Source organism: Empidonax traillii, unplaced genomic scaffold (genome assembly GCF_003031625.1).
Source record: "Empidonax traillii isolate 1590-97213 ecotype Southwest subspecies unplaced genomic scaffold, ASM303162v1 scaffold116:size1738432, whole genome shotgun sequence".
NCBI classification, from domain to species: domain Eukaryota; kingdom Metazoa; phylum Chordata; class Aves; order Passeriformes; family Tyrannidae; genus Empidonax; species Empidonax traillii.
In genome coordinates, this window is record NW_020955309.1 from 1,502,698 (window position 1) to 1,530,155 (window position 27,458).

Here is a 27,458-nt window from a genome sequence, read left to right on the forward strand (position 1 = left end):
GAATATACAAACAGCTGCCTGCCTTTTCCCCTCAGATTTACTCTGCATACTTATTTACGACTGTATGTAGGTCTTCATTAATTTAAAAAAAATAAATTATGATAGTAACTTGAGTGTCATTGCAGGAGTACTTTCTAATCACTTTTGTAATGCTGTTGCTCAAAACTGTCAAGAAAGAGAAGTGATGGGGATCCCATCTGAGGCAGCTATAGGCATGTGAAGTTGGACTCTTAGATCAGCAAATCTGGGAAGGAGAAGCCTGTAGAGCATGCACTGTGGAAGACCATACTCTCTGAAAGATAAGTATTTTTTTGGCCAACTTCCCTTGAAACAGGCAGGAACCTTTCTCCTCTGAGTACGTTTACAAAAATGAATTAGTTTCAACCTATTGATGTAAAATTTTCCCCAGAATAACAGTCATGTGACATGAATCTAAAATCCAGCTGCTCATCTTGTATGTTTACAGTGCCTGGTAACTACGACTGTCCACACTATAGTATGTGTGTTTATACCGTTTTAGGGTCTCTGGGTTTTCCTTTGTCCTTTGAGGTTGGTTTAGTCGCCGTGGTTTCCTTTCCGCTTTTGTCCTACACTCCAAAGAAAAAAAATAATTACAGTTACAAAGAGAATAGTGCATAAAAGCACATCTAATCATAACCAACACCTAAAAATGGAGAAACTCCTAATTCTTGGTGCCTTGCAGTGTAAGCTTAAGGAAGCTGCTGCAGAATTTCACTTGGGAACTGGTTATGCTTCCACAGTTTCGTGTGACCAAGGGATTTAATTTCTCGATAGCTATTATACTGGTTTGTTCAAAGATCTAGTGAATTCAAGCTTTGTTAATTCTTACTCCTCAAAGGAGAAGCAGGAGGTCACTGTAGTAGGAAACGAGGGAGGCATGAGCTGGGAGAGGCCAGCAGCAGCTGACAGACAAGGGCAGCTGCTTTGCTCAGCAGAGTACAAAAACTATTATCAATAAAAAAATGCGAATCATTCCTTCTGCCTGATGGGGTGAGGGACCAGGGCATAGGCTAGAACACATCACAGATGTGCTGGGAAAAGTCTGAATGCTGTTTGTTAGCTGTGTTTAAGAGGATTATATGTGAAATAAATGCTCTTTTTCTCATTGCAAGACCTCTCCAGTTCATACCTTCTGTATTTTTCTTGACAGCTCTACTGTTTTCCCTAACACACCTAAAACTCTTCCCTGCTCCCAGCATTTCTCTCTGCAAAACCCTCTTGAACTGCTGCTCAGCTCCAGCCTACAACCATTGCTAGGCAGTGCATGCCATCACTGATGAAAGGATTCCTTGCCTCTCCACAATTGGTGGATACTCTAATCTGTACAAAAACTGTTATCCTACTTCTTTGCTCAACTTACCTCTCCAACCCTGTCTTACCTCTCTAAAAGACTCTAAACACCACAAACCTTCCTTCTAACAAATACTTAGTACACAGCAAAATGCATCAAATCTCCATTTCCAGTAGCAAGACAATCCCTACATCTGGACAGGGCTTCTGTAAACCTTAACTGAGCTACTGCAGAGAAAAGTGAGGATTGAAGACCTCTTTATTTTGCAAGTTATTAGCAGAAAATGTCCTACCTTTGAAGGCTGTGGTGTAGCAGGAGCATTCGCACAAGTTTCAAAGTCACCTGATAAGGCATCAATAGCTGCGCTGTCATCTCTAGGCTTCTGAAATAATTTTGAAGTCACACAACATGCAGTACTTCCCACAGTCCAACTCATGATTCAGAAATTTATGTCTGCTTTAATTATCCATTTCTTAAAGAAAAACACACCTAAACTGTATACATATGTTACAGAGATGTCTATTTTGAGGATTCCAAGAGGCATGATTTCTTTAAGTATCGGACCTGAGCACTCACAGTGCAGTTGTACAGAAAAACTGCACTTATTGTGAAGAGTTATTCCTCACAAAAGTTTTACTGCCCACACTGTTACTATTACCTACTGCATTCATGAGCATTTATGAGTATTTGCAGTGAATCACACCTTAAACCTGCAGTAACACTACTTTGAAAATAAATCAGAGCCCACAGCCTGACCCAAACACAGAATAAATATAATGAATATATGTATATATATAAAAAACCCTTTTTTATATATATATAAAAAACCTTATATATATATATATATATATATATATATATAAAATAACATAATAAATGTTACCTTTTGTCCTTTGCGGTTTATGTCATCCTTTGCTGTTGGCTTTGCTGGTTTACCCTTGGGAAGAAGAAAGAGTACATCCTTCATTTTGAACTGGTCAGATTAGTTTAAGACAAGTATTTACACACAGCACTGAGTGTTCACAGATTATCAAGAAACCTGTACTATTCTCAACTTATTTCTGTATTTCTCCTGCTACGTATTCACAGCCAGTTCATGCCGTGCTTTCATGCTCATGTCACTTTAACCCTCCAGGACACTGATTGTTACTGAGTAGTTCAAAGCAATTATTTGTTCAGACTGCCCAGTTGAAAAAAAAAAAAAAAAGCAGCACAACAAAACAAGAACAGGATTGCCTTTTTTTGTTGTTGTTTTTTGACTTACATGCATGCAAGGCTAGAGCTGTCCTAACTACAGGATATTTCCATGTTTAACCCTAACACATAAATACAGTACAGACATTTACTCACTCATGTTGTAGTTCCAAAGAGGACAGAATGGGTCATACACTCAATTTTCCAGTGCTGCAAATAAAAACTGTTAAGGCTTTTCATTACCTGATCACCTGACTCCAGAAGTTTTTGATAGTCAGGTGGGATGGTATCATCTCTTTCTCCAAGTTTGTCTCTGTGTTCAGATTTAGCCTTTTCCTGAAAGCATTTAAATTTTTTAACAACTTTAATACTCACATTAGAAATATTAGCAAAGAATAAGTGAGAGAGCTTCTCAAACTTGGGGCAGATGCCCTTTTTGACTTTAAAATTTTAAAACTACTGGGGAAGAAAGCATATATGGATTTCATCATGAAGTGAAGTTGGCTTTGTTTTCCCTCAGTAATGTTCTTTACCTTAGGTATTGTAGATTACAATTTACTACTACTCTTATGCAGAAATTGATTTTCTTATTAACAGAAGGGTCTTTATAGAATTTTAGAAAAAAGACTGAATGAAGCCAAAATAAGCATAAACAAGCAAGTTTAAAAATACGAGTGACTAAACGAACACCTCTCTTGATGAACTTGGTATTAGTGGGTATAAAAGTCAAAGCCTGATGAAAAATTCAGCCAGAAAATTAATTTTAGAAACTGAGGCCAAAGAAGACACATAAAAAATAATGAGAATAATGACAAGAAAAAGCATTAAAATAAAATAGTTTCAAATTTTCTGTAACACTTCAACACTTGCCTCTAAGTGGCTGAAATGTATTAACCAATTCAGCATTTTTCACAAAACCTGCAAACAATCCAGCTGACTGAAGAGTGTTTGATATGCTTACATGTGGGAAACATAAGAGTATGGAGTTTTTTTCTAAGAACCTTACTCTTCCAAAATCTCATGCCATATATTCCTACAGGTATATGGGAAGTATTTTGGGGGTTTTTTTGTTGGTTTGGTTTATTCCTTCCCACACCTCACCCCAGACTGGTCAAGTTTCAGAATGTCTTTTGTTACCTTTACTTTATCCACAACTGGTTTGTTCTCGTCAGGGTCAGGCTCCCTCTGTCCCAGGGAATCGGACAGGAGATCCAAGGCTTCATCCATCTCTTTTCCTCCCTAACAAAGTGTAAACACATTTGTAAGTGCAAATGTGCTGCAAAAATAATTTGATTAATCAAGCTAATATAAGTACTGACTAATGAACTGTCAACTTCAATGAACAAAGAGCTCTCCCTTTGTAATTGCAATGTTGTACAACAGCAGGGGGAAAAACCCACAGAATATTTAGACTACAGAAAACATCATTTCAAGAAGGGTTTATGGGATTTATTTCAATGGCTTTCTTTTGTTATATGTAAGCCTAACCTTTGTAATGAGACCAGATCTATAAAACGATGCTGTTTGGCAATTGCCATTCGTTTTGCAAACATCAGTTTTTATTCAAAACCTGGTTAAGAAAAAAAGACCATAAAACCAACTAAAACACAGTTAGGTGAAGCTTTATATTCCCCCTCTAAATTAGGCTGGAAACATTAGTGGAAGATCCCTCTGCACAGATCAAAATGGAGAAGGAATAAGCAACATTACAATAAATGGCTGGAAGGGAAGTTCCCCTGGTGTTCAAAGGGGGTCATGGCACTGCCTGTTCCTCCACTAACCTTGGACTTCTCCCTTTATAGGCTTGACTTGGCCACTGTGGTAAAGACTATGCTGGGATTATTTTAAATGTTCTCATTACCTAAGTGGGAAAGGGGAAAAAAAGGGAAGGAGAAAGGAGAAAGAAGAGAGGGGGAAGAAGAAAGGGAAAAGGCAAAAAGGAAAAGGAAAAAGAGGAAGAGTTCAGCTAAAAGCTCAAGCCTAAAATTGAAACCACTTGAAAAGAGGTGACTGCCTGCATGGCCCTGCAGAAAGGGAACAGACACATCCTCCAATATCCTCAGTGACCCTGGAGGACTCGGCATGGGTTAGGAAGTTCCAAAGGAGTCTGAAATGGAGCACTGACTGGAACTTGGGGAGACTGGGCAGGCCAGTCCACAGTCTGTTCAACATGGGGTGTCCAGAAAAATCACTTTTTTTTTTTTTTTTCTTTCCTCAGGGGAACATTCTCCCCCCCTGCAGCAGCCAGTTATCAGCAATAAATGACTGAACTTTGCAACAGCCCACACTGGTGGAACTGGCCAGGCCACGCTACTGTCTGTCCTCACTTCTTTTGGGATAAGACCTATAGAAGAGGTTGCTTACTGAGGTAGAAGACAGAGGAGCTGCTGAGTGCACTGATGAAACTGTAGCAGCAGAGATAACATCCGAGGAACCCGTGGGCTTCCTACCCTCTTTGGTTTTCTGGAACAAGACACAGCATCATGACAAACACAGGAGGAAAACATGCATCAAACTCCACACATCTAAAACACAGTGCCCATGCAGTTTATTTCTAGGAGTTTATTTTTCTCAGCAGTTTTAGTTATTTCAGATTGAAATCCCCTCCACTGAGATTGAACTTTTCTGCATCTCACTTTGTTCACGGTCTATCCTCCATCTCAACTACTTGGGTTAAACCTCGTCAGAGGTGTAACTTGACTCCAGAAGAGCTAAGAATTCACCAAGGCTATCCATATTCCCATGTAACACTTCTAAAATTCTCAGTTGCAAAGTATTACTTATGATAGAAAGGTAAGACAACTATTTTTTTCCCTGCTCTTCTATTAGTTTGCTGCAAAAAGTACTTTAAATTTTTAGTTACTGGATTTTATATATGAAACTTTACGTACACTTTGAAGGAAATATGTAAAATGTCAAGATTATTCAAAAAACTTGAAAATAAAAACAAATGTCAAAAATCAAATGTACTCACCTTTTGTACAGCTGACTTAGGTAATGGTGCAGGTGGTGATGGAGAACAGGAAAATCCTTCTGTCAAACCCTCTAACAGATCATTTTCACTCATCAGCTATTATTGAAAAGAAAAAACAAAAGAGGCTTTTAAGTCTCTTTATCTCTTAAAAAGTGAGCAGGTAGCACAGTCCATTTTTAAACTGAATACTGGGTACCCTTAGTGACATTTGCCAGTAATTCATGAATGAAACAGTTATCTGAATATTCACTTTTTTTACCTGTGGTCTTTCTTCTGGTTTTGTTAAGAGTGGTTTTCCATCTTTATCCTACAAAGAGAGATCCTTTTTATTAAACCAAGCAGTGCATAAATAACTGTGCAATACAGGTACTCTGGGAGCATTCCCTGAGCAACACAGACAGTATTACACAAGAAAGTGACGTAACTAGTCACCTCTGGTACCTACTGCTGTTACCCAAGGTGCCACTTAAAAAAATCCAGGTCCTCTAGCTTAAGCACACCTGAGTGCTGAGAAGTGATTCAGTGTGAGGTACTCTGAGCTTCCCTATTTTGTGTTTCCATTTCCACAGAAATAAAACAATTGTTAAGTAAAATCTCAGCTGTGGCATACGATGTGAAAGTCTTGGCTAGACCTAAGCAACCCATTTATGTCAAATGTGTGTGGTAATGTTTGCAAAAATACCACCTTGAAGAATTGCTTGGGGTTTTTTAAACAGCTTTAACCAATCACAATTTATTAAGTTTTAAAATACCAAAAGTTACTCTGCATCAGAGTAATCTATTATTCATCTGCATCTAAACCACCTGTATGCCCATGCAGGCAACTAATGACAGATGTCAGGTATTTGGGAACTATGAACTGGAATTTCTAGATACTATAAAACTGGCTGAAATGGACATCAACATTTCAAAATAAAATGGAGTCTCATTTCATCCACCTATTCTGAGGAATGAAGGGAAGGTAAGACTAAGACAACACTAAATAAATACTTTAGCTCCTGTTAATCTGTATGTTGGAGGAACTGTTTCTTCATCTTCACCCAGGTTTTTGTGTTGTTCTGTTTTGGTTTTCTCCTATGAAGGCAAAATAGAAATCATAGCAAGAAAACCAACTAATTGCATCCCAACAGAAATGCACAATGAGCAAGCTTTTAGCCTTCAGTCTGCTGATTCAAATGACATCTTTTTCATTCAATCCAACTACAAATCTTATGAAAATTAAAAGAAAGCATTTTCTCCTGAGAACTTTCTCTTGGGAACTTTCACTTGACAGAATTCCATAAGGGCTGTTTTTTTCCTTTTTTTGACACCACTCAATTCCATCTGGCCCATGGTTTAGCATGGCACTGGGGGCATTCAGACTGTAACTTTGAACAGCATTCACAGACAGAATACATGTATTTCAGTGACTTTTCTATGACTTCCAATTTAAATAACAAGATTGGGGCAAAGCCCAAAGTTTTAAGCATCATCCATCCCTAATTTAAACTACTCATCATAAATTTGCTTCCTTTAGGACAAAGACCATACTGTGTGCAACCTCTGTGTGCATCTTAACTCTGCTTTGGTGTAGCAGTAAGACATATAGAAGATGCAGTTTTCAGAAACTGAGGGAACTACTTTACTGCCACAGTCATAATTATTAAAAAAGTGCAGTCACTGTATTGAAATACTACCAATACTTCGTAAGCAGAATTAAACTGGTTTCAACAGCAATTCTTTTTTTTTTTTAAGTGAAAATATTATATCTATATATTTTCTAGCCTGAGGAAATACAATAATTGAAGGCAATTACATACACAGTCTATTTTTTGAGGTCTGATTTTTTTTTCTCTACCTCAACTTTGTCCATAGCTGGATTTTTTTCATCTGGATCAGGCTATGAAGAAGGTTACTGACCTTCCCCATTCGATTAATTTTTTCTGGAAACCACCCAATCTTTGTGGAGGAAGAACACACAATGCTGAAATGAGCATCTTGACAATATGCTCTGCCATTCCATAAAGGAAGCACTAAGTTTTGCTTTTAGCTCTACTTACTGAAGACAGGGCTGGTGGAGCTGAAGACTGCACAGTGCAAGCTGTGGCACGAGGGACTACTTTATTCTCAGTGGTTTTTGCAGACACAGAATCTGAAGGCTTCTGAAACAGAAAAATTACACTGTATTTTATTGAATATGCTTAGAAAGACACAATGTATGTGTTTTTTTTCTTCCTAAACGGAGTATTAAACAAGGCAGAAAAGTCTAAATTTAAAGGCAGAAGCTGCTCAATTAAGAGCTGAGTGCCAATACTGCATGTTCCAACAAAGGCAATAGGGAAGGAAAAATATAAAGAGAAGAAAATTTATTTCTGGAAAGAACAGTAGGACTGTCCAGTCTTAATAAAACTATCATTGTCAGCAACTTCAGTGAACTAGAAAAACATACTTTGGAGATGCTGCTGGGCTTTGAAGGTTTGAATTGCGCTGCAGGCTGTGCAGGGCAGGCAAAGTCATTTGAAAATTCATCAACAAGATCAGATTCACTCAGAGGCTGCAAAAAAAGGAGGATACAGGTGACTCACTGCCTTTTTTTTCTTTTTTTTTTTTTTCAAGAATTGTATTTCAGCTACTCAGAAAGAAGGAAAACATTTGTAGCCTACACTGACGTAACCTTTCACACTTATATGCAACAAAACAGCATGAACTTCCTACTGTATAAAATGAAGAAAACTACATTTCAGAATAAGTCAGCTGCTTTGTCATCAAAAGTCAATATAAGGTAGAGAATTATAGAGATAACATAAAATATAATTTAGAGACCCAGATACACAATGTTCAACACTGTCTACAGGGCTACTTACAAGTATGACCTCTTACAATAAATACAGCCTCTAAATACAACCACTTAATTAGGAAAAAAATGCTAATATTTAGCTAGTATTTACTACAACAGTATCATGCTGTTACAGTACTTTAAGTGTAAACTATATACAGGTAGTGGAAAGCAGCACCATCAGCCCATTTTAATTTTTTTTCCCAGCAGAAGAAGAGTTCCTTCAGGAGCAGTGTCCCCTCACAGATCCCTCAGCCTGTCCACTGACTGCTGACACTCAGTGGCTTTCATTGTGCATGTTTTAGTGAATAAAAAATGGAGTTTTAGTTTCCTACAGTGTGTCTACTACTGTATCTATTGATACTACGTGATCTAGTACTATGCACTGTACATATACCTGATGGTATCCTCCAAACTACTGTTTACAGCTGAATGTTTAAATCTTTGCTAGCAGTGGTGGCCATTTACTTCCTATGTGCAACTTAAATGGTTAGGGACAGATTCATAATGAAAAAAAAGACATTTGTGAAAAAGAGTCTCCTATTTTCCCTCCCTCATTCCCTCCCCAAAAGCCTTTACAAAATGTCTCAACACATAAGGCCCCACTTTTCATGATGTCTGAAATCTTCTTTCAGACACTAGAAAAAAGGCATTTAGGTAAAACCAATTTTTTTTTCCACAAAAGTTATGCCACTGCATTTGCTTAAGGGTATAGCACCAAAGCAAGACAAGCCCGAGCTGAAATCCTGATGGAAGAACTTTGCATTCACCAGAAATCATGGAACAATTGTATGTGAATGAAAGTTTCCAGCTATTAGCATAGCTCTTTTTTTGTTTTGCTGATTTTGGCTTCACAGATGTAAATCAGTGGTGATACCAAAGGAATACTGGTGAACACATCTTGCTCAAAGCCCCCTCATTTAAATTGCAAGCAGTGAAGAGGTGCTCAGGAAAATACTGCAGTACTACTGTGATTCACTTACAGAACAAATATTCAACTGTATTTGTGTCTCACATTGAGAGAGGCAGAAGAGCATGGGAATACTTATTTTTCTAGTAACCTTTTAAATTCTTTTGGCATAAGACCTCATGGTTCTGAGCTTCCCTTCTGCCATGGTTTTATGTAGGACTTGGGTCAAACTGTGAACTGACCTCCCTTCACTCATGCCACATTCTCTTCTGAAACCTTTCTTTTTTGTGTTTGCCATCTCCTTTGTGCTCTCTGTGGAACAGGAGGGCTTGTCTTCTGACAGTGGGGCCACAGCTGCTCACTTTTTATATGATGACATGCTTGACAGGTCAGGACTTGTCTAAGACCTGACACGCAAATTTTTAGACACCAAAAGTCTTTTCATCACTGCCTTTGCATTCCTACACACCTTAACCTTGAATAACATAAATTACTTCACATTTCTGCTAAGAGGGCACAGGGTCATTCTCACTCAGATTGGTCCTGACCTTCACGCTCATTCCAGAAGAATGGAGGTTTCCTGTACTTGTCCAATTTTTGGCAGCACTCCTCAACTCACAGTATTTCCAAAATGAAGCCCTCAGTTTCTTCAGTGCACAGTTCCTTTGCTTTCTTCCTGTGCTTTTTAAATTAATCTTTGCAACTTTCGCAGTCAATATTTTAATTCTCTCTTGCACTTTTCTAGGCCATGATGGATGCTCTTTGCAAAGTCCAAGTTGGTCTTTGTGATTAGGAAAATGTCCACAGCAGCTTTTTTTTCCTTCTTTCCAGTCATGTTCTTTTATATTTGATCACTAATGAGAGGAAACTGTCAAGAAAACACAAGATTTTCCTGCTTCACCTCTCTCTGTCCTTCAACAGCTCCAACAGACCTTTACAGAATACCTTTCACTAACTCGCCATACAGCCTTTCTTTGTGTCAGCAGTAATTTCAGTAACTCTCTTGTGTCATAGTAGTGTCTAAACCTTTTCCATACTATGAGCTCTTTGTTCACAGTCAGTGCATTTCAGTAAAAAACACTTTCACTTGACACATCAGATTAGCAGGTTTTGTGGAAGGAAGCAAACACAAAAGACTTACATAATGGCACAGAGAGAGATGAGGTGAGAGAGAGGGAGAAAACAGGAATATCTAGTCACACTCCTACAATGTTGTCAGTTTTCTAACCTTTGGTTTTTCTTCAGGCTTCGGCAATGTTGGCTTTCCATCCTTATCCTAAAAGTGAATTAAGCATTACTGACATTTTTGCTTTAAGTGCTATACTCAGTAAACACCAGCAAAAATAATGCAAAATAAAGTCCACACGCAAGATTAAATTGGTGACACAGTAACAGGAATTCTCCTAAATGGGGAATCTTTACATTGCCAGGTAAGTGGATAAAAGAAGCAAATACGATGTCAGCACCATACAAAAGACCAGTGTTCATTCACATTGGTGTCAGCATGTAGCAAGAATTAATTCCATAGTAAACCAGCAGGAATTCATCCAGTACTAAAAGAAGCTTTGACTAAACCTTTGCACTTGAACAAAGATGTGGTGAAATCCCAGGTCTGCAGTTGGGCAGTCTTGAAATCTCTAAAGGTGTAAAGTTGCACCTTTCAACACTCAGTATTAACATCTAGCTCCAGCAAGGCCAGTTTATGCAGCATCACAGAAACTTCCAACTCTGAACTTTATCGAGAACACATCTCAGTTCCATTGTTGTTTTGCTTAACCTTGAACAAATACCAATCCCTTGAAGCAACAATCCAGAAAAAAGAGTGTACTTTTCCTATCATTTCACTTTAGTGTTTCAAGGTTACATCACAGAATGATACCAAAGAGGACTGCTGTAAAGTGATTTACTGAAATTTAGTGTAAGAAACAAGAAACACGACTCTTGGAGAAGGAAGGTGTGACCTGGGAAGAACAGATCTTTGCTCAGAATGCCTGAAAAACCCATTCATGCCCACACAGGAAAGGGAGGAAATTAGAGGTACAGAAAACTTACCAACTCTGGAGTTAACCTGTATTCTGGAGGTATCGTATCATCACGTTCTCCAACCTTTTCTTCTTTTTTCTCCTTAGCTTTTGCCTTCAAAAGAAGGAACATAAAAAAACACATAAAGAAATTAAAATAAAAACTTGAGGTATACTCAACTTCACTATCAAGATTCTTCAGCTAACTATGTGTAAAGAAGTAGCATCAGACGAAATTATTCCATATACCAAAATACTGAAATTCCTCAATTTATTCCTACCAAATGTCTGTGGTAAAATCATTATGGTTTAAGATTCAACATTATCTGTAAATATAGTTGCATTATTTTAAATCCTAAAAAAAACTTTGGACACTATTCAGAGCTCTTACTTTGTGGAAAGTATTTTTAGTATTTTTACGTGTATAAAACTCTCGGATTTTCTTGTATTTCATCACTCTGATTACACAAGGCAGAATTCTGTATCTTTTTCCATCACTGGCACTGAAATTCAGCTTTTAATTCTCTGGACCTCCTTTGTGAAGCAATGTTGAGTTACCTGAAGGCCTAGACTGACTGAATCTGCAATGCAAGCAGCTCTTCTTTTGTCAAAATTGAGCCCAGCAACAGGAGATTTTTTTTACTATTTCCCTGTAATTTTTTTTCTCTGAGCTGCTGGTGAAGACAGGAAAAAAACCTGCTATTAGTATGGTTATAGGCAGTCTGCAAAACTAAACTAAAAAGTGACAGTTTAACATGCAAACACAGGGATACTGTCAAAAGTCTTCTGAAGAAAAGCAAAACTCTTAAAAGATAGTAAAAAGCAAGACTCAGATTAGAAGGAAAATGTGGTTTTATGGAAGAAAGGAGTACGTGCACTGAAAGTCAATTAAAAATCAAACAGCAAGTATGTGCAAAATGAAAGTTGGTTATAAATTGTACCCAGTGCTGGGGGGAAAAAAAAAACAATGAGCAACTCTATTTACCACAGGGGAAGGTGCAAGTATGTAAGCCAAATGATATGCTTATAATTTCCCAGGCCACCTTATTATGTTCTACCCTACTTGTATCCACTTGGTATTTCTTATTTTTTTAAATTTTCTTAATCCCTGAAGACTCACACATTCCTTAGGCCTTTGGTATAGATCGTTCTTGTTATTTTACACATTTGTACAGGATCTAACAAAGAGGACTCAGAATTCCACAGGAGAATCTCAAACCAGGGTAAAAAAGGAGTAAGATGTTACCTCTGACACCTCTACAACAGGGATAGGATTTTCTTCAGGTTCAGGTTCAGGTTCAGGTCCTCCAAGAGTATCCAGGAGAGCTTCCACTGCATCTTCTTTGCTTTCCTGTATTTAAGAAAATATGCAAATAATTTTATTATCTCTTTAAATTTACACAGATTTTACCTTATGTATTTTTTTGCTTTATGTGAAGCAAACAGCCAGCATCAGATTCATCATTTTGGTTTGGTTTTATCCAGTTTCCTTAACATCAAATTATGCGACACAATTAGCACAGTCTAATAAGGTCACGGCTTCTCTTGAGAAGAAAAAAAAAGGGGGGAAGTAAAAAACCCCACAGCATCACAGTTTCATGTAACACAACTGTCATGTGGTTTGACATGGCAAACCAAGGAAGTGTAAGGTCACACTTGCTCTATACAGAGAAAAAAAGAAAGGTTTGTAAAATATGGGGAAATTACATCATACCCAAGTTTTATACACATGATCACACAACTAAGACAGTCTTTCTATTAATTTTTCTACTTTACTGCTTCTAGTCACAAGAGCCACAGTCATTCTGAAGAATCCAGAAGGAAAATCATCTGACTCACTAAGGCCAAATCTTTAAGACAGGGGATATCTGAGCACTGATAATTCCTGTTATTCCTATTGTTTCTACGATAAAGAGGATTTACAACTGAAAAATCAGAATGATGACAATCTTTAAGGGATCAGACACACATAATATGGCATGTGCCTGTAAATTTTAATTACAAGTTAACTAGTGGAAGAATGGCTATGTGTACCTCATTTGATCTTGTTTTCTTCTCCTTAGGAGGAACTGAGGTCTTGACTGAACTTGCTGCTTGTGCTTGCACGATTTCTCCTTCCTTACTTTGTTTCTGTGAGAGAGATGAAATTACAGGCAAATTTGCAAAAGTAAAAAGAAGTGGAAAATTGTCAATATCACTGTAAAATGAAATACTAAAGACAATAATGGCAATGTTTCAGCAATAAAGGCCTGCAATGGCAGAAAAAGTATCAATACCTCTGTCAGACTTGTCTTCTCTTTTTGAGCAGAAGTAGTACTGCAGGTAAAGTCAGATGACAGGGCCTCGGCAAGCTCATCATCTGTCATTGGTTTCTGAGCAAGAAATTGCAAACCAAGTTATGACTATTAAAGTTCAAATATCCAACCAGGTCAAGCTCAGTTTACAGTCTGAGTGTGTCCCATGCTTACTCACACAGTGACCTCACTGGCACATGTCCCTGACACAAGAAAAAAATAAAGGTATTTTCCCTCACTGGTTGATTAATTTTTCAGATAAGTTTTTATTTTAGTATGTTGAAATTAGAGACGGCAAAATTAAGCTGGCTGGCTTTTAATTTAACTGCAGAAATCCAAGTAGTCTTTGCTAAAGACGTTACAGAGAGACTCTTCCATGCACAGTTTACTATTTTTCCCCTCTGATCTTAGTATGCCCAATATCTCTGTAAGCATTTATTTGTTTCAGCTTCAGTGCTCTGAAAATTTCTACACCTTAATTAAAAACATCTGTCCCAAGTTCTATTTAGTTTTATCAGTAGCTATGATATCTGGCACTCCCACTTCCTGGGATTTTTGGAAAAAATTTCAACATTTACATTTTCCTAGGAATCCAGTGGTTACTTTCACCTTCCAGTGTAAAAAAATAAGTCTTACTTCATTTGGTTCATTTGCTTTTGGTAGGACTGCGTCTTTGGCTTTGCTCTGAAATGAGAATTAATTTTGTAGTAAATGGGAAGCAAAAATATACAAACATGAAAGAAAACACGCATGAAAAATGTGTTTTGTATCTCACTGACCTTCAACAATTTAACGTACTCTGGAGGGAGACTACCCTCCCGTTTACCCAGTTCTTCCAAGTATCTTGAATATATATCATCTTCCTGTGAAAAGAATGCACAAATTAATGTTTGTGCACTGCTCTTTACTGAAATAAAGTTCTGATGTAGAGCTACCTACAGTGATACTTCTGGAAAGAAAGATACTTCTGGCTTTGTCAGAGGGCCAACTTGGGCTGTGACTACATAATGTCTTTCAGTATCTAGTATCATGCACATGCCTCTTGACCAGCTTCAGCAGTGCTCAACATCAACCAGAATTCTGCATGTCCATTCCCAAATTATTCTGCATTAATTTAAGCAATTTCAGTGTCTCAGACCAGAGGATGGATTGATGTACTAACTTTTATATATATTTTATATATATTTATAAATTCCAAGGTTTTTATCATGGCTGAGTACTGTACTGAACCACTGAGCTTGTAAACATAATGCTTCTCATGTGACTCTCCAATTCACACTCAGAAAGACGTGCATTCTTCACCAAATTCCCAGTGTTTTACTCTTTCTCAAGCAGAAATGAAACCTCCTCGGTTGTTTAAACTCTTATACCTCCCTCTATCACCTCCTTTTGTAAATCCATTGCAGACCATGCTTGGGAGTCAGCTCAAAAAGCAACAAACTTACTTCACAGACACTTCAAGTGTTTTCTATTGCAACAGATCCAAAACTGTGTAATTTCTGTATATACTGAAAACAACATTAAAATGTAACTGTGCACACTCTATTTTGATCACAGTGACAAATACTGGATCAATGTAGTACTGAGCAACAACAGACATAATTTGGGGATGGATCTTCTAAGAAGTGAAAATGCAAAGTGTAGAATACCGTAACTTCTGGACCAGTGTAAACAGGAGTAGTGGGCACATCTTCTTCAGGTCCACCCAGGGTATCTATTAGGCTGTCCAGCGCTGACTCATCCATACCAGGCTACAAAATAAGCAAACCATCATAGAAGTTACCATGTTGTGTACAGTGGAAAAAAAAAAAATCTGGTGAATCTTTAGAAGACCCCTGGAAACCAAATCAAAACCCTGCTTTCAGTAGGACATGCACTACGTGTGCATTTATAAATTTATACATTTTTCAGTGAGAACTGTTCTTAAACTTGTTCTCCAGTGTCAGTAACAAGATAATCTGTATTTATATCTCACCTGACATAGATGCACATATACGCAAACATAACTGAGTAATTAATTTAAAGTTGTGGTAAAAGTGATTCTAAATAAGTCCTATTTGACAAAACTCAGATGACACCTCAGTAGTTTTTTACCTATTCTTTCAGATGGCCCTTCACCATCATATTTAACTACTATGTATAAAAATTTAAGCAGTTACACTTTTTTTTTTTTTCTGAAAGTGTTTCAGAGAGAGAAGCACCCTCTGAGACATTTTTACAAGGGAAGCCATTTGCCTGGGACTGTGTTTACCAACCTCAGCACTTGATTTATCAGCTGCAGCAACCACACTTGCACCAGCTGTGCCAGCAGAAGCTGCATCAGCCACTGTGGACATCTCAGATTTAGGCTGGAGAAATAAGAGTAAAATGAAGACATGGCTTATTTCATGGTCCTATGTTAAAAATGCTAGAGACAAAACAAAATAAAACAGAGGTGCTCTACTCAGGCATCCACATCTACTGTCCTTCTTATCTACACTTGGAATAACAGTGATTCTGCTGTGGGAAAGAAAGGATGCTATTTTAAGTACTCTACCTCTTTCTTTTACTTTGCCAGTAAAAGAAATCTGCAGTGCAGAAGGGCCACAAGGCCCCTTCCAAATCTCTCTTGAAAGCCTTCATTTATTCCTGGCAGCTCTCAATACACTATTAAAGCCAGAGGAAATGGTGCTCAAGCAGGTGGGGTGAAAAATACTGCAGGGAGTCAGGTGCAGGAGCAACACCACACAAAATGCCGAACTTCTGCATTACTGACACGCTCATTTACTGCAGAAAAATAAGGGGGATGTAGTAGAGCTACAGGAGCCCTTCATGCTACCCGGACATGAGCAGACCAAAAGATCCAGACCCTGACTCTACCACATGCTTTTGCTTTGTGTTTTTTCTCCACGAGTCCCCCTTTGAAATTACTCTTGTGACAAAAAGTGTGACATTTCTAGGTCCCAGGTTTTAGAGCAGGAAAGGATGTTTGTCATACACACGTTTAAACACAAGGCAGCCTTTGAGCTTTTCAACACTGTGGTTTTTGGGGGCCCAGTCTCACCTGACAATATTCAGCTTAAGAATCCACTTTGACGTGGATTTCATCATAAATAATAAAAATTGGTTGTTGCTTATACTGGTACCTTTGGTGTCTCTGGGGGGGTTGCTTGTGGAGGCTGGTCAGCCTGAGTTGTAGTTACTTTTTCAGCATTATTTAGTTTAGAACCTGTTGTCACAGAAGGTGAAGTTTGGTTTTTTGCCTGTGTAAAGATAAACTATTATTAGATATGGAGGGCTGGCTTTGCATTTCTTTTTAATTATTTTTTAAAAAAGAAAGAGAAGAAAAACACCAATGCAGCCCTTACTAAAAAAATAAAATTAAGGGAGAGAGAAAAAAATTATACAACTTACATCACTGGGTTCCTTTTGCTTCTCTTCAGACAGCTGTTTATTTTGAGAGTCTGCTGGCTGTCATGAAATAAAATACTGAGATTATTTACCCTCTCTGCCATTCAGTGCTATGGAACGTGACCTACACTAGTTCAAATAAGCACAAAACAGATTTAAAGCTGGTTAAGAAAACATTTCTTTGGCTGTCCTGAATTAATAAAGCATCCTGATTGTTTCCCCCCAAACACCACATTTCCACCCAGCAGCTCCCAGCTCATTTGTGCACAGGTATGTTCCTGATCACACAACAGTTTCATTTGCTGTGACACAGTAACAGCAAAGAGTTTTGCCTCTAAGTTAGTAAAAGACCAAAGTATGACAACTCTGCAAAGGTGAAAGTTAAGTATTTACCTTGGCTGACTGGGTGTTTTTTTCAGATCCTGCTTTGGTTGTTGGTGCTGACTGAAATATAAACAACAGGCAGAAATTAATTTGCTTGATTATTTCTGAAGGGTTGGCTTATATAACGCAGAATATCAGACAGGTTCACACTTGTGAGCACACATGCTGTGTAACCAATACACAGGGCTTTGATCTTGCAGTTTACAACTTGCTGGCAGAAGCAGCCAGGCCAAGGATCTAAGAGCACTCAATTGTGTAAAAACACACACCCACGCACACTCCTCATAGTGGGGATTGAAAGGAAAGGGAAAGAAGAAACTAAATATAATGAATGAGTAGTTTGATTTACTGACCAAAAAACTCCCGAAGTACCATTACAAAATTTTGAAATAACGTCAAATATTATTTAATAAATTATAATTTGTCATTTTTCAATAAATTAATTATAAAAATACACACACTCATTATGGAATAGACATTAATACTTATATTCATTACGATATACACAGGGTGGGATAGATATATGCAATTAGTATCCTTATACTACACACAACAGAAATTTTGTATTAATCCTCTCCTCTGTAACTTCCTAATGCTCATACTTTACAACAGAGCTGAACAATCTGGCTTGGATAGTTATGACATGATTGCACTTCCAGGACTTACACCTGAAAATTTTCTGCAGCCATGCCATAAAACTGATTCCTATGATTCACCTCAACTCAAAGTACAGTGAGAAATAAATTACTACTACCAGAAACGTGTAAGAACTAACACTGAAAAACTTAAAGAATGGTTATATCTGATAAGACAGGAAAACAAAAATACTATTAGGTGGTAATTTAAATTCTTTCACTGCTTTAATTCTGGGGTAATCAGAGGTCTCCAGAAGAGACCATCCAGTCCAACCTTTCACAGCAAAAACATAATCTAAGCAAGATGGCCTAGAACATTTTTCTGCCAAATTTTTATTACCGTTCAGACATACCCAGCTTATGGTTTTTATAGCTGACCACACAGAGAAATTTGCTAAATTTGTTTACCACTTGCTGGGCAAATGTTCACACCCACACACTGAACTACAGATAACTTGGTTGGGAAATCCTGAACATGCATTAAAACTTAGATGCTGTAGACCACAGTAAGGAACACACATCCACACACAAGTCAGTCACCACAGGAAGAACACTGATGGAGAGGAAGAACAAAAAACTCATAAAGTGAGGAAAAAAGTTAAAAATAAGTTTTAAAAACCCCAAAATAATCACTTAAGCTCTCAGACTCCCCCACCCTGTTCTCCCAGATTGCCTGTTTTGTATTTTCTCTTGATGCCTAACATGATTAAAACACAGCACTTCTCAGATTCAGTCATGCTCTATATTCTCCCACTTGTCCATCCTCTAACTCAAAAGACACACTCATCCATTTTTGTACCTGTGCATTAAACAATCCTATACTGAAAGGGTAATCCTAAATTTTCACAGTTTTTAAGCTAAATAAGGTTGGATGTACTTCTGTAACATCTCTAGCAAAGACAAGACATGAGATGTTCTTCAGCAGTAAGACTGCAAAAATGGGACAGGAATGCAAGGTTGAGGTTCAAGAAACAGAGTTCGACTTTTTCTCCTGTGGGACTGCTGCCTGCTCAGGACTTAAAGTACCCTGCTGTCAGAGCAAAAATTCAGGTTTTCCTTATGTGCTTTTCAGAAGAAGACCAAACACATCTTTTTTTGCAGGACAATAAAATATATGCACTTGCATTTCTGACACAACACCTGACAAAACCTTCACAGAACATTAAATACAAATTTTCAACCTACCAAACCAGTTATAAGCAAATGCAAGTGTTGTTTTTTTTAAATACTGTAAATATTTTTTAACTAAATACTTAATGCATCTCTTGCATGTTGTATACATTTCTTGTTATTCTTCTGCTGTCTTTTAAAATGTGCCGAATTGCTTGTACTATAAATTTATCTATGACAATGCTGAAAATATGGACCCATGTGGGGGTCCATATGCTTTGTTTCAGGACTTAACACACATGGGTATGCTAAGGCCACATTCAAATCCATGATCACAAACACACAAATGCTCATATACACAGACACATCTATTTAAAAATACTTTTAGCAATGACAAAGTTCAAATCCAATTAAAATCAGCAGGCAAGTAAAACAATTCTAGTAGGAGCCTATACATTCAGAGGGAACTGTTCAGTCATCCTTTAAGCAGAGTCACAGCTGAGCCACAGCCTGAAGCCATGGCATCAGTTGACAGCGTGCACTGAATTCCTTTGGGAAGAAGGTGTTTGACCTCCCCTTCAACTGCCTGCTCCCACCAGCCCTGTGTCAGGAACTGAGAGAAGGCATTTTAAGCTGACTCGGGAAAAGTGAAAGATAGCCTGGAAAAGAAAATAGTATTTTTTACCTAGTTCCCTACTTTACACATGCAAAAGAAAGAGAGCTGAACAGGATGCAGTTTTGGCAGCGGCAGCACCTGCTTCCTCTAATCCGCCTGCAAAATTCACAGGGTGTCTGGTCCTCCAAACTCTCCACCTAAACCCAGGCTTTGCCTACAGAACAAGAAGTTCCACATTCCTTCCTCTGCCGCAGCAGCTCACGGCTTTCTCAGAGAGACATAATACTGTGGGTTTGTCAGAGACAAAGGATACACACACACAGAAATGAAAGCTAAAGAAGGGCCCAGGGCACGTTTAAGAGTAATGGCACACTAGAAAGACTCTAGGAAAGGCAAATGAGACTGCGTGGTTACAGCAGGCAGTTGGGAAAGAGTTATCAATTTGTAAGAAATTTAGGACTAGACAACAAAGTGACTCAGCAACCTTATTTCTTTTCAAAGAAGTCTACTGTCAAAAATGCAAGTGACTTTCTTAATCCAGCAGAGGAAAAACATCAATAATGCAACAGACATTAAAAGAAAACACTAATTATCTTAACACATGCAAATGCAGGACACTGTTTCAAAGGGATTTGTGTTTACCAGACTTACAGTGCTGAAGAATGCCTCTGCTCCTCTATTTTTGGCTCATTTACCACGTTCTTCTGAGAGTTATTTTAAATTTCAAGTAGGGAAAGACTATCACTGTCTGGGCTAAACCATATGAAGAACTGCAGCAGTAATGAACATGATACAAAGGAGTTTGCCCACAAACATAACAGGAGGATGAAACCAGAGACTTGCAGATACCTTCATTTATGAGTAATGATGATCATGCACGACTGGAAAAGGCTTAATTGTCATCCAGCTCGCTGTTATCAGTCTTAGATGTGTGCACAGAGGAAAAGAGTTTTAAAAGGCTGACGGAAATGTAACAGGTAAGCTCAAATGCAGAGAAGGTGGAGACAGGTGCTCCACCTAGATGAAGAGACATGTCAGAATGACCAGAGACAAAAGTTACAGCAAAGGGATTTTCCATTTGATAAATGGAAAAAAATACTGATGCCATAATCTGGCTGCCCAGGTACCCTGTGTAACACATTGTAGGTGTTCAAAAGGTGTCTGGCAGTGCCATTTACCCACAAAGTTGGCTCTGCCTTGTCAACAGGACCTCCAGGGGCCTCTTCCACCCTAACACTCAGGGCAACCCTTCACTGGCCCTCACATAAAGTGCAGGCAGCCCTAACCTTTACTGCCATGCAAGTTCCTGCTGGCCTGCTTTGGTATTCAGTGTTTCTGCTGGTCTCACTGGTAGAAGTGTGGAAAATGAAAGAGGGGGAGAGTCATTAATCATTTGTTTAAACAACACAAGTAACTTCTGTTAGGCAACGGAGGCATAAGGGAGGATTATGACTGTCTTTCAACTAGTAAAGTACATGACTGATGACACAGCTCTGACCAAGGAAATTCTAGTCATAAAACAAGACAAAACAGGCATAAAGGACAAAGACAAGAGAGCTGTCAGACAGAGAAAGACGGGAAATTAATGAGGAGGTGAGATTGTATGTACAGAAAAAGCTGAAGCTTGTCCTGAATTTGTTGAATATGTGAACAACTATAACCAGGTAAATAACCCTGCAACTACACTGGGGGGAGCTATATACATGTCACAAAGTGTGACAGAGCTAAAATTAAACACTTTCATTAACATTTTGTTTTTTACTGCTTTCATAAAAACCTCTGAATGCTCCAAATAGTATTTTTTCGATACCTTTTGCAGAAGGAACTAAGCTGCAGATAAGAAATACAGAAAGTAAAGTCACTCAGTATCCAAGTGCTAAAAAAGAAATTCCATGGCTTCATACATTTGTGTTTAACTGCAAGCAGAATTTTTTCAGGAATTCTTACCCTGGTTTCAGATGGTTTCATTATTTGTGGGTTTGATGCATCCACAGAAGGAGACTGCTTTTGAGAGAAAAAAAAAAAAAAATTAAGGAACTTTACCTTTGTTATGCATTTGCATTAAGCAAGCATAAACAATCTGAATTCACCAGTTATCCAGCTAAAAATTAGAGTTATCATTTTAGATCTTTTGCCTGGCCTGTTATTTCCACAATACATACACGTCGAATTTTGACAGTGTGATGCTGCTGACAGAACTTGAAACATTATTTTTTTCCTATCACATGTAATGACAGCAAATTTTGCATCAAGTATCAAGACAGACTCAAATCCTGCTCTCACGCTGAGGCACACACACTTACTGTGCAGGATTTGTCCACACTTCTTTCCTTTTTAGCAAAAAATGTACTTTTGGATTCACTAGTCTGTCATACAAAATATTTAATACTAAAGTAGCAAATTCAAGTATGTTGACATAAAAAGGAATACTTAATATTTACCTAACACACACACACACACACACACACACACACACACACACACGTTTCCACATGTCATGTAATCCTTTTGGAACTCTGCAAAGGACATGATGGTCTGCTTCCCTAACTTCTGGGATGTCAATTCAAGAACAGCCTTTTGTACTTCTGTTGTGGCTGCCTCAGACTTCAAAGCCTAGAGATGAATATTCCAGTTGTCTCATCAATACTTTATACAAATGTAATACTACTGCTCTATTCCTGTTTCACATTCCTCTGCTCAAAGCTGTGTTTTGCTGTATTTTGTAGATGCTCAAAGGTGTATTCTATGATTCTATGATTTGCCATCTCCTTCACAGTAACAAAAGGTTTTCAATAATCCTTTAATATATTTCTATACCATCAGGTAAATCTGTAGGCAACACAGTATTTTTCTTCATTTGCTCCTTAACAGTTTTTCCTGTCCTTTTCTTTCTTCTCCAAGAAATTAATCTGAATTCCTTCTACATGACTAACAAGTAGGTATCTGCTCTACACCTTCGTATTAGTCATCCTAGTCTCTATTTAATAAAAACATTTATCTGAGTCCTTCTCCCTTCCTCCCCTCAGAAAACTCCTACCAAGCCACTGTCTTACAATGCACTGAAAAATTCCTTCCCAAGTCCCAGCACATCAGCATCACTGCAGCCTGCAGAGATTAGCAAACACCTCTTAAAACCTCAGCTACTTCCTTCTGCCCTGTTCAGCTGGAGGGCAGTGACACGGAGAAACAAAGAGTGTAAATGCTCATGGAGGAAGAGAAATGGTTTGAAAGCAGAAAAGCAGCTCAATGAACAGCTGCTGATCAGTGGTTGTGGAGAACACTGAGCACTTGGGGTTGACCCAGGGAAACAAAGCCTTGTCCTGGGGAGTCAGAGAGGGGAAGAGCACACAGGGAGAAAGCACCATGACCTTCCGTCACACCATCACAGAGTGTCTCGTCTCAGTTTCTGCCTGAATTCCACAATACTCAAGACCTCCAATTTTCCACTCTGTCCCCCAGAAAAGCCACCACAAGGAAGAAGGGGGTCCTCGTTCTTCCAGCCCTTTAGTGAGGGGGGTGTACAGCCAAGCTGAGCCTCGCCGGCTGACAGCCAAGAGGCTGCTGAGATCCAGTCCTTCATCTGATCACCCTTGTGCCACTTTGTCAGCACCAGACTGGCTCTGGGGGTCATCCTCTTACCACAGGTTGTCCTGGTGCTCCCATCCCTGAGGATTCTGCCAGCTGTGCCCCACCTGTTCTCTGCAGTTTGCTGCAGCCCCATAGCCAGGCTGCAGAAAGGGTGAAGCAACACTCAGACGTGTGTCAGGCGTGGAGGTAAATATTAAAGTGCTGCCTGGCAACCAGCATAACAACAGCCTGACGCAGAGCTGCTGAGCAGCTCTGGCCTGGGCAGGCACACCCTGCTCGCTCCCAGGGAGGGGAATCCCACCATGCCATTGTCCAGACATCCCTCCACTAAAAGGCTGGGATGCCAAACAGCAAGGGATGGACTGGACCAGGAGGCTGGAGCTGGGCAGAGAGAGAGGAGTGTCATTTGAGCTGTCAGGAATCCCTGAAGGGCACAGCCAACAGCAGAGGGAAAAACAAGTGTGATCAGTGCTGATTCCTGTTCTCCTGCCTGGAAAGAGGCATGGGTGCTGGAGGGTGTTGTGCCAGCCCTGGCCATGACCCATGGGGAGGTCCCAGCCTGAGGGTTGTCTGTCACACAGTTCTTCTATGAGCTGGGAATGGAGGCAAATCCACAGCAAAACATCAAGGACCACAAGTAGTCCACAGGCAGGGAGCACATCGAGATGATCCCTGCATCAAACTCCCAAAACCACCACAGAAGAGACTTGAAAGACAGAGAAGAGGTTACAGGATAACAGTGATTAAGTAAAGACTGATCCCCTGTTAATTACCCCACTCTGGTGATGGGCAGTGTGACAGCTGCAGGGTCACAGTCTGTCCTCTCACCAGCCCACACTGCTGGCAGGACAGGGACAGGAGCTGACCAAAAGACCTCAGGTGTTCTTCAGTTAGAGAATGGCTTTCCAGGAAGAGCTGATGATGAGACCTGGGATCTAATCTGAAATTAGTCTTTATTCTACTGTTGAAAGAGAAAAGCCATAGAAGCCAAGAAGTTAGTAAAACAACACAAAAAATCTACCCAAAATTGGGTAGTCTCACTGTGTGTACTTCAAAAATCTGTAAGTAAAAAGTGTGACAGAAGAAAGAAATGGTGACAAATACCAAAAGAAAACAATTTTAACAGCTCAGATGATCGGATGCAGATGCCCTTTGGAAAAAGGGAACAGCAGGTGAAGAAATTCATGAGAGGTCTTGGTTATAGACAGCAAAAAATCACTGAAACTACCCCATGTACAATGCAGTGAGAGATACTGTCAACTAACACTTTAAGTTCTGGAAATTGATGGAGATCTGTCACACTGAGGAGGGTCACTGCCCACCCTCAGAAAGGAGCACAATGCACCTGGTAGAGACCTTCAAAACCAGAAGAGGTGCTGAAAACATTTGCCAAGGAACCCACTTAGTGGGTGTACAGAGACATTTAGATAATAACAAGAGAATAAATAAGAATAAATAAGAATGAACAGTTTGGTCAGGAATAAAGCAATGTACCTTCAGAGGAGGACATGCTGTCAGTGCAACTTCTCACAGTACTTAAGGTGATATTTTCTGAATGAAACAGGGAAGAAAATCAGTGCCCAGCCTGAAGGGACCTCTGACAATTGTAGGTAGGTTGAAGACAATCAGATGCAGCAACACAAAACCCCCAAACCAGCAGCAATACTGACAAAAATACGTGAAGGCTATAGTGCCACAGGCTGAGACACTCTTGCCAAAAAGAAACAAGGAAAGAGGGATCTGGGGGAAAATAATCTATTACTGTGACAACATAAATGTGAAATATAACTTTCAACCTTTTTGACGTGAGCTTCTCTAGGTCAAATGCTAGGACAATTCTGACGATCACACTGCAGCACATATGGATAAAGAAAGATCTGAGGACAGATTTAGGGGGGAAAAAATGAAGAAAAAGTATGTATGAGGTATAACTTAGTGACAGGAAAAGCAAGTCAGCACATGATCCTTTGCACACTGGTCAGGAAGCCAATAAAATGGGAAACAAAGAAAAAAACGACTTACTCTGTAACAATCTCTCAAGTCAGAGCTCAAAGACAGTCCTCCTGGAGAGAAGGAAGAATTCCTTCTGTGGCAAAGACTACTCAGATGAACCAGGTGCCTCCAGCCCTGGCAGCCCTTGGGAGAGTTTATATAAGTATTTTCTCAGTGATCTACCTGAAGTCAGACTAAAACAGAGACTGAAGAGCCACCTGAATACCCTTTTGGGCTAACACATCTTACATATGAACGAGCTGGGACAGCTTCTCAGGCTCAGAGCTGACATCAACTCTGATTCTAATATGATTAACTTACAGGGTTACCTCAAACCAGCTGTGTAATGTAAGGGAAAACCTAATCTACTTGATTAAGAATGGTTCTTTACAGGAATGGTTCTGATACTAAGCTTTAGGATGTGCACTTGTAAGATGTGGGCAGCAAAAGCTCTTCTAGAGAACTACTGTGAAAAATAATGAATGAAAAAAAATAATGTGAAAAATATTTCACTGAAGTGTAAAATACCACTTGAGCTGCTACAGGTTAAATGTCTCATGTGCTTTGATAGCATGTGCTAAGGGCTACACAGTTCTGTGATCTGTGCCATAAACACAGTTCCATTAATTTTCCATTAAGCCCACAAGGAGTTGTGAGACATAATCTGAGCCAACATCTCTCTGTGTGCACATGTACAAATAAACATGTAAGTATAAAGATATAAACATATAAAGGCAATGCAGCAGCTAAGACATGATTTAAAACTAAAAAAAATTCAGCACTAACTATATAAATTTTATTGTAGTGGTATTTATAACAGCTGAGTTAAAAATTACAAATTTGAGTGCTTCTGTGTCATTTTCCATCCAAAGTAATTTTGGAAATATCTATTATTTTGTAATTACTGTTCTTATATATAGTTGTGCTATTAAGTTGTTACAGAAAACACCCCCTTTTTAAGAGAAAGGTAAAAATCCTCACACAACCAAGAAAACAATATTCTTTTCAAGATGTCAGGCTCTCAGTTAATTTTGTGGAGGTTTAATATTAAGAACTTAATGAAATGGAGCAGCAGGATACAGGTTTCCAGTTAGCACCTGTGTATTACTCAGACACTGGTATATTTACATAGAACACTGCTACTATATACAGCCTATTATGTTGTCCTGTTGTGATCAGTTTCTTTGCAGAAGTGATCAGAATGACTTCTAAACAATTTACGGTGCAAATTCTAATAAATGATTTTGCCACGTGCCTCTTTCACTTCTAAAGTCCATTATCATTACTGAAACTCACCAACACTGCATGTTATAAACAAAGCCTACTGCTCCTGCCAGCCACTGAGGTGGGGTGGGAAAAAAATAATCCTTGGAGGACAGTTACTTTTTCTGTAGCTATGATCTACCTCAATCTAAAATTCTTTGCTAGAGTTGTTACTTGAGGCAGTTTTTGCACTATTGCAGATCAACTCATCAATACACCTGGTTTTAAATATCTGTCTTTACAAAACCCAAACCAACAAGAAGAAACACTCTCTCTAGAGATGCTTCCTCTGCTTTTATCATTCATAAACTCAGCTGTTAGGAACATAAATGAAAAATGTGTAAAATCTATTACTATAGATTATATCATATAATTAATGAATTATAAGGAATTTAATTATTCCTCATACATAAATTAATAGAATTAATATTATTAATTATATCGATGAATATAATTATAAATATATAACAAATTAAATATAAATACATTAATTATATAGATCATATCATATATAATAAATCTATTACTAGAGTTTAAATTTCTACAACTTGATAAAGACAACAAGAAAAGTAATTTTAGAGAAAAACTGACTGCCCCTTAGAGCTAAGAAACTTACGATTTTGCTTTGTGCCAATATGCACTCACAGCCCAGCGTAAATGTGAAGAATAAGGTGAAGTAGAGCTGAAGCACACGCATCTGCAGAGGACAGACAAACCTCAAAGGGCATGTTCAGAACAAAATTAAGCTGCACTGAGACTCAGGGAACAGTGTCCATGTTTGAGAAGATGTGCAGGGGGAGTGGGGGGACCACGCCTGGAAGAACCACCAGGAAAGACTCAGGATGTTCCTGTCTGAAGTGCCATCCCAGGAGCCCACCAGAAGAGGATTTGCTGTCTGACAACCTCCAAAATCTCCACATGCACTCTCCTCCTAAATGACAGTTAAACTAGTAACAAACA

General features: G+C 38.7%; 1 protein-coding gene across 1 annotated transcript in view; it reads right to left on the reverse strand.

The window, feature by feature from the left end:
- CAST (calpastatin) overlaps positions 1-27,458 on the reverse strand; it is a 51,376-nt gene that overhangs the window by 1,898 nt on the left and 22,020 nt on the right. Inside the window, 25 exon segments of the mRNA XM_027882981.1 lie at positions 513-592; positions 1,605-1,694; positions 2,196-2,249; positions 2,750-2,842; positions 3,644-3,745; positions 4,871-4,969; positions 5,481-5,576; positions 5,740-5,787; positions 6,471-6,554; positions 7,318-7,359; positions 7,463-7,621; positions 7,909-8,013; positions 10,434-10,481; positions 11,258-11,341; positions 12,473-12,577; positions 13,261-13,356; positions 13,503-13,598; positions 14,157-14,204; positions 14,300-14,383; positions 15,170-15,271; positions 15,776-15,868; positions 16,646-16,762; positions 16,914-16,970; positions 17,304-17,354; positions 21,603-21,659. Coding sequence (XP_027738782.1) covers positions 513-592; positions 1,605-1,694; positions 2,196-2,249; positions 2,750-2,842; positions 3,644-3,745; positions 4,871-4,969; positions 5,481-5,576; positions 5,740-5,787; positions 6,471-6,554; positions 7,318-7,359; positions 7,463-7,621; positions 7,909-8,013; positions 10,434-10,481; positions 11,258-11,341; positions 12,473-12,577; positions 13,261-13,356; positions 13,503-13,598; positions 14,157-14,204; positions 14,300-14,383; positions 15,170-15,271; positions 15,776-15,868; positions 16,646-16,762; positions 16,914-16,970; positions 17,304-17,354; positions 21,603-21,659 — 2,090 coding nt within the window.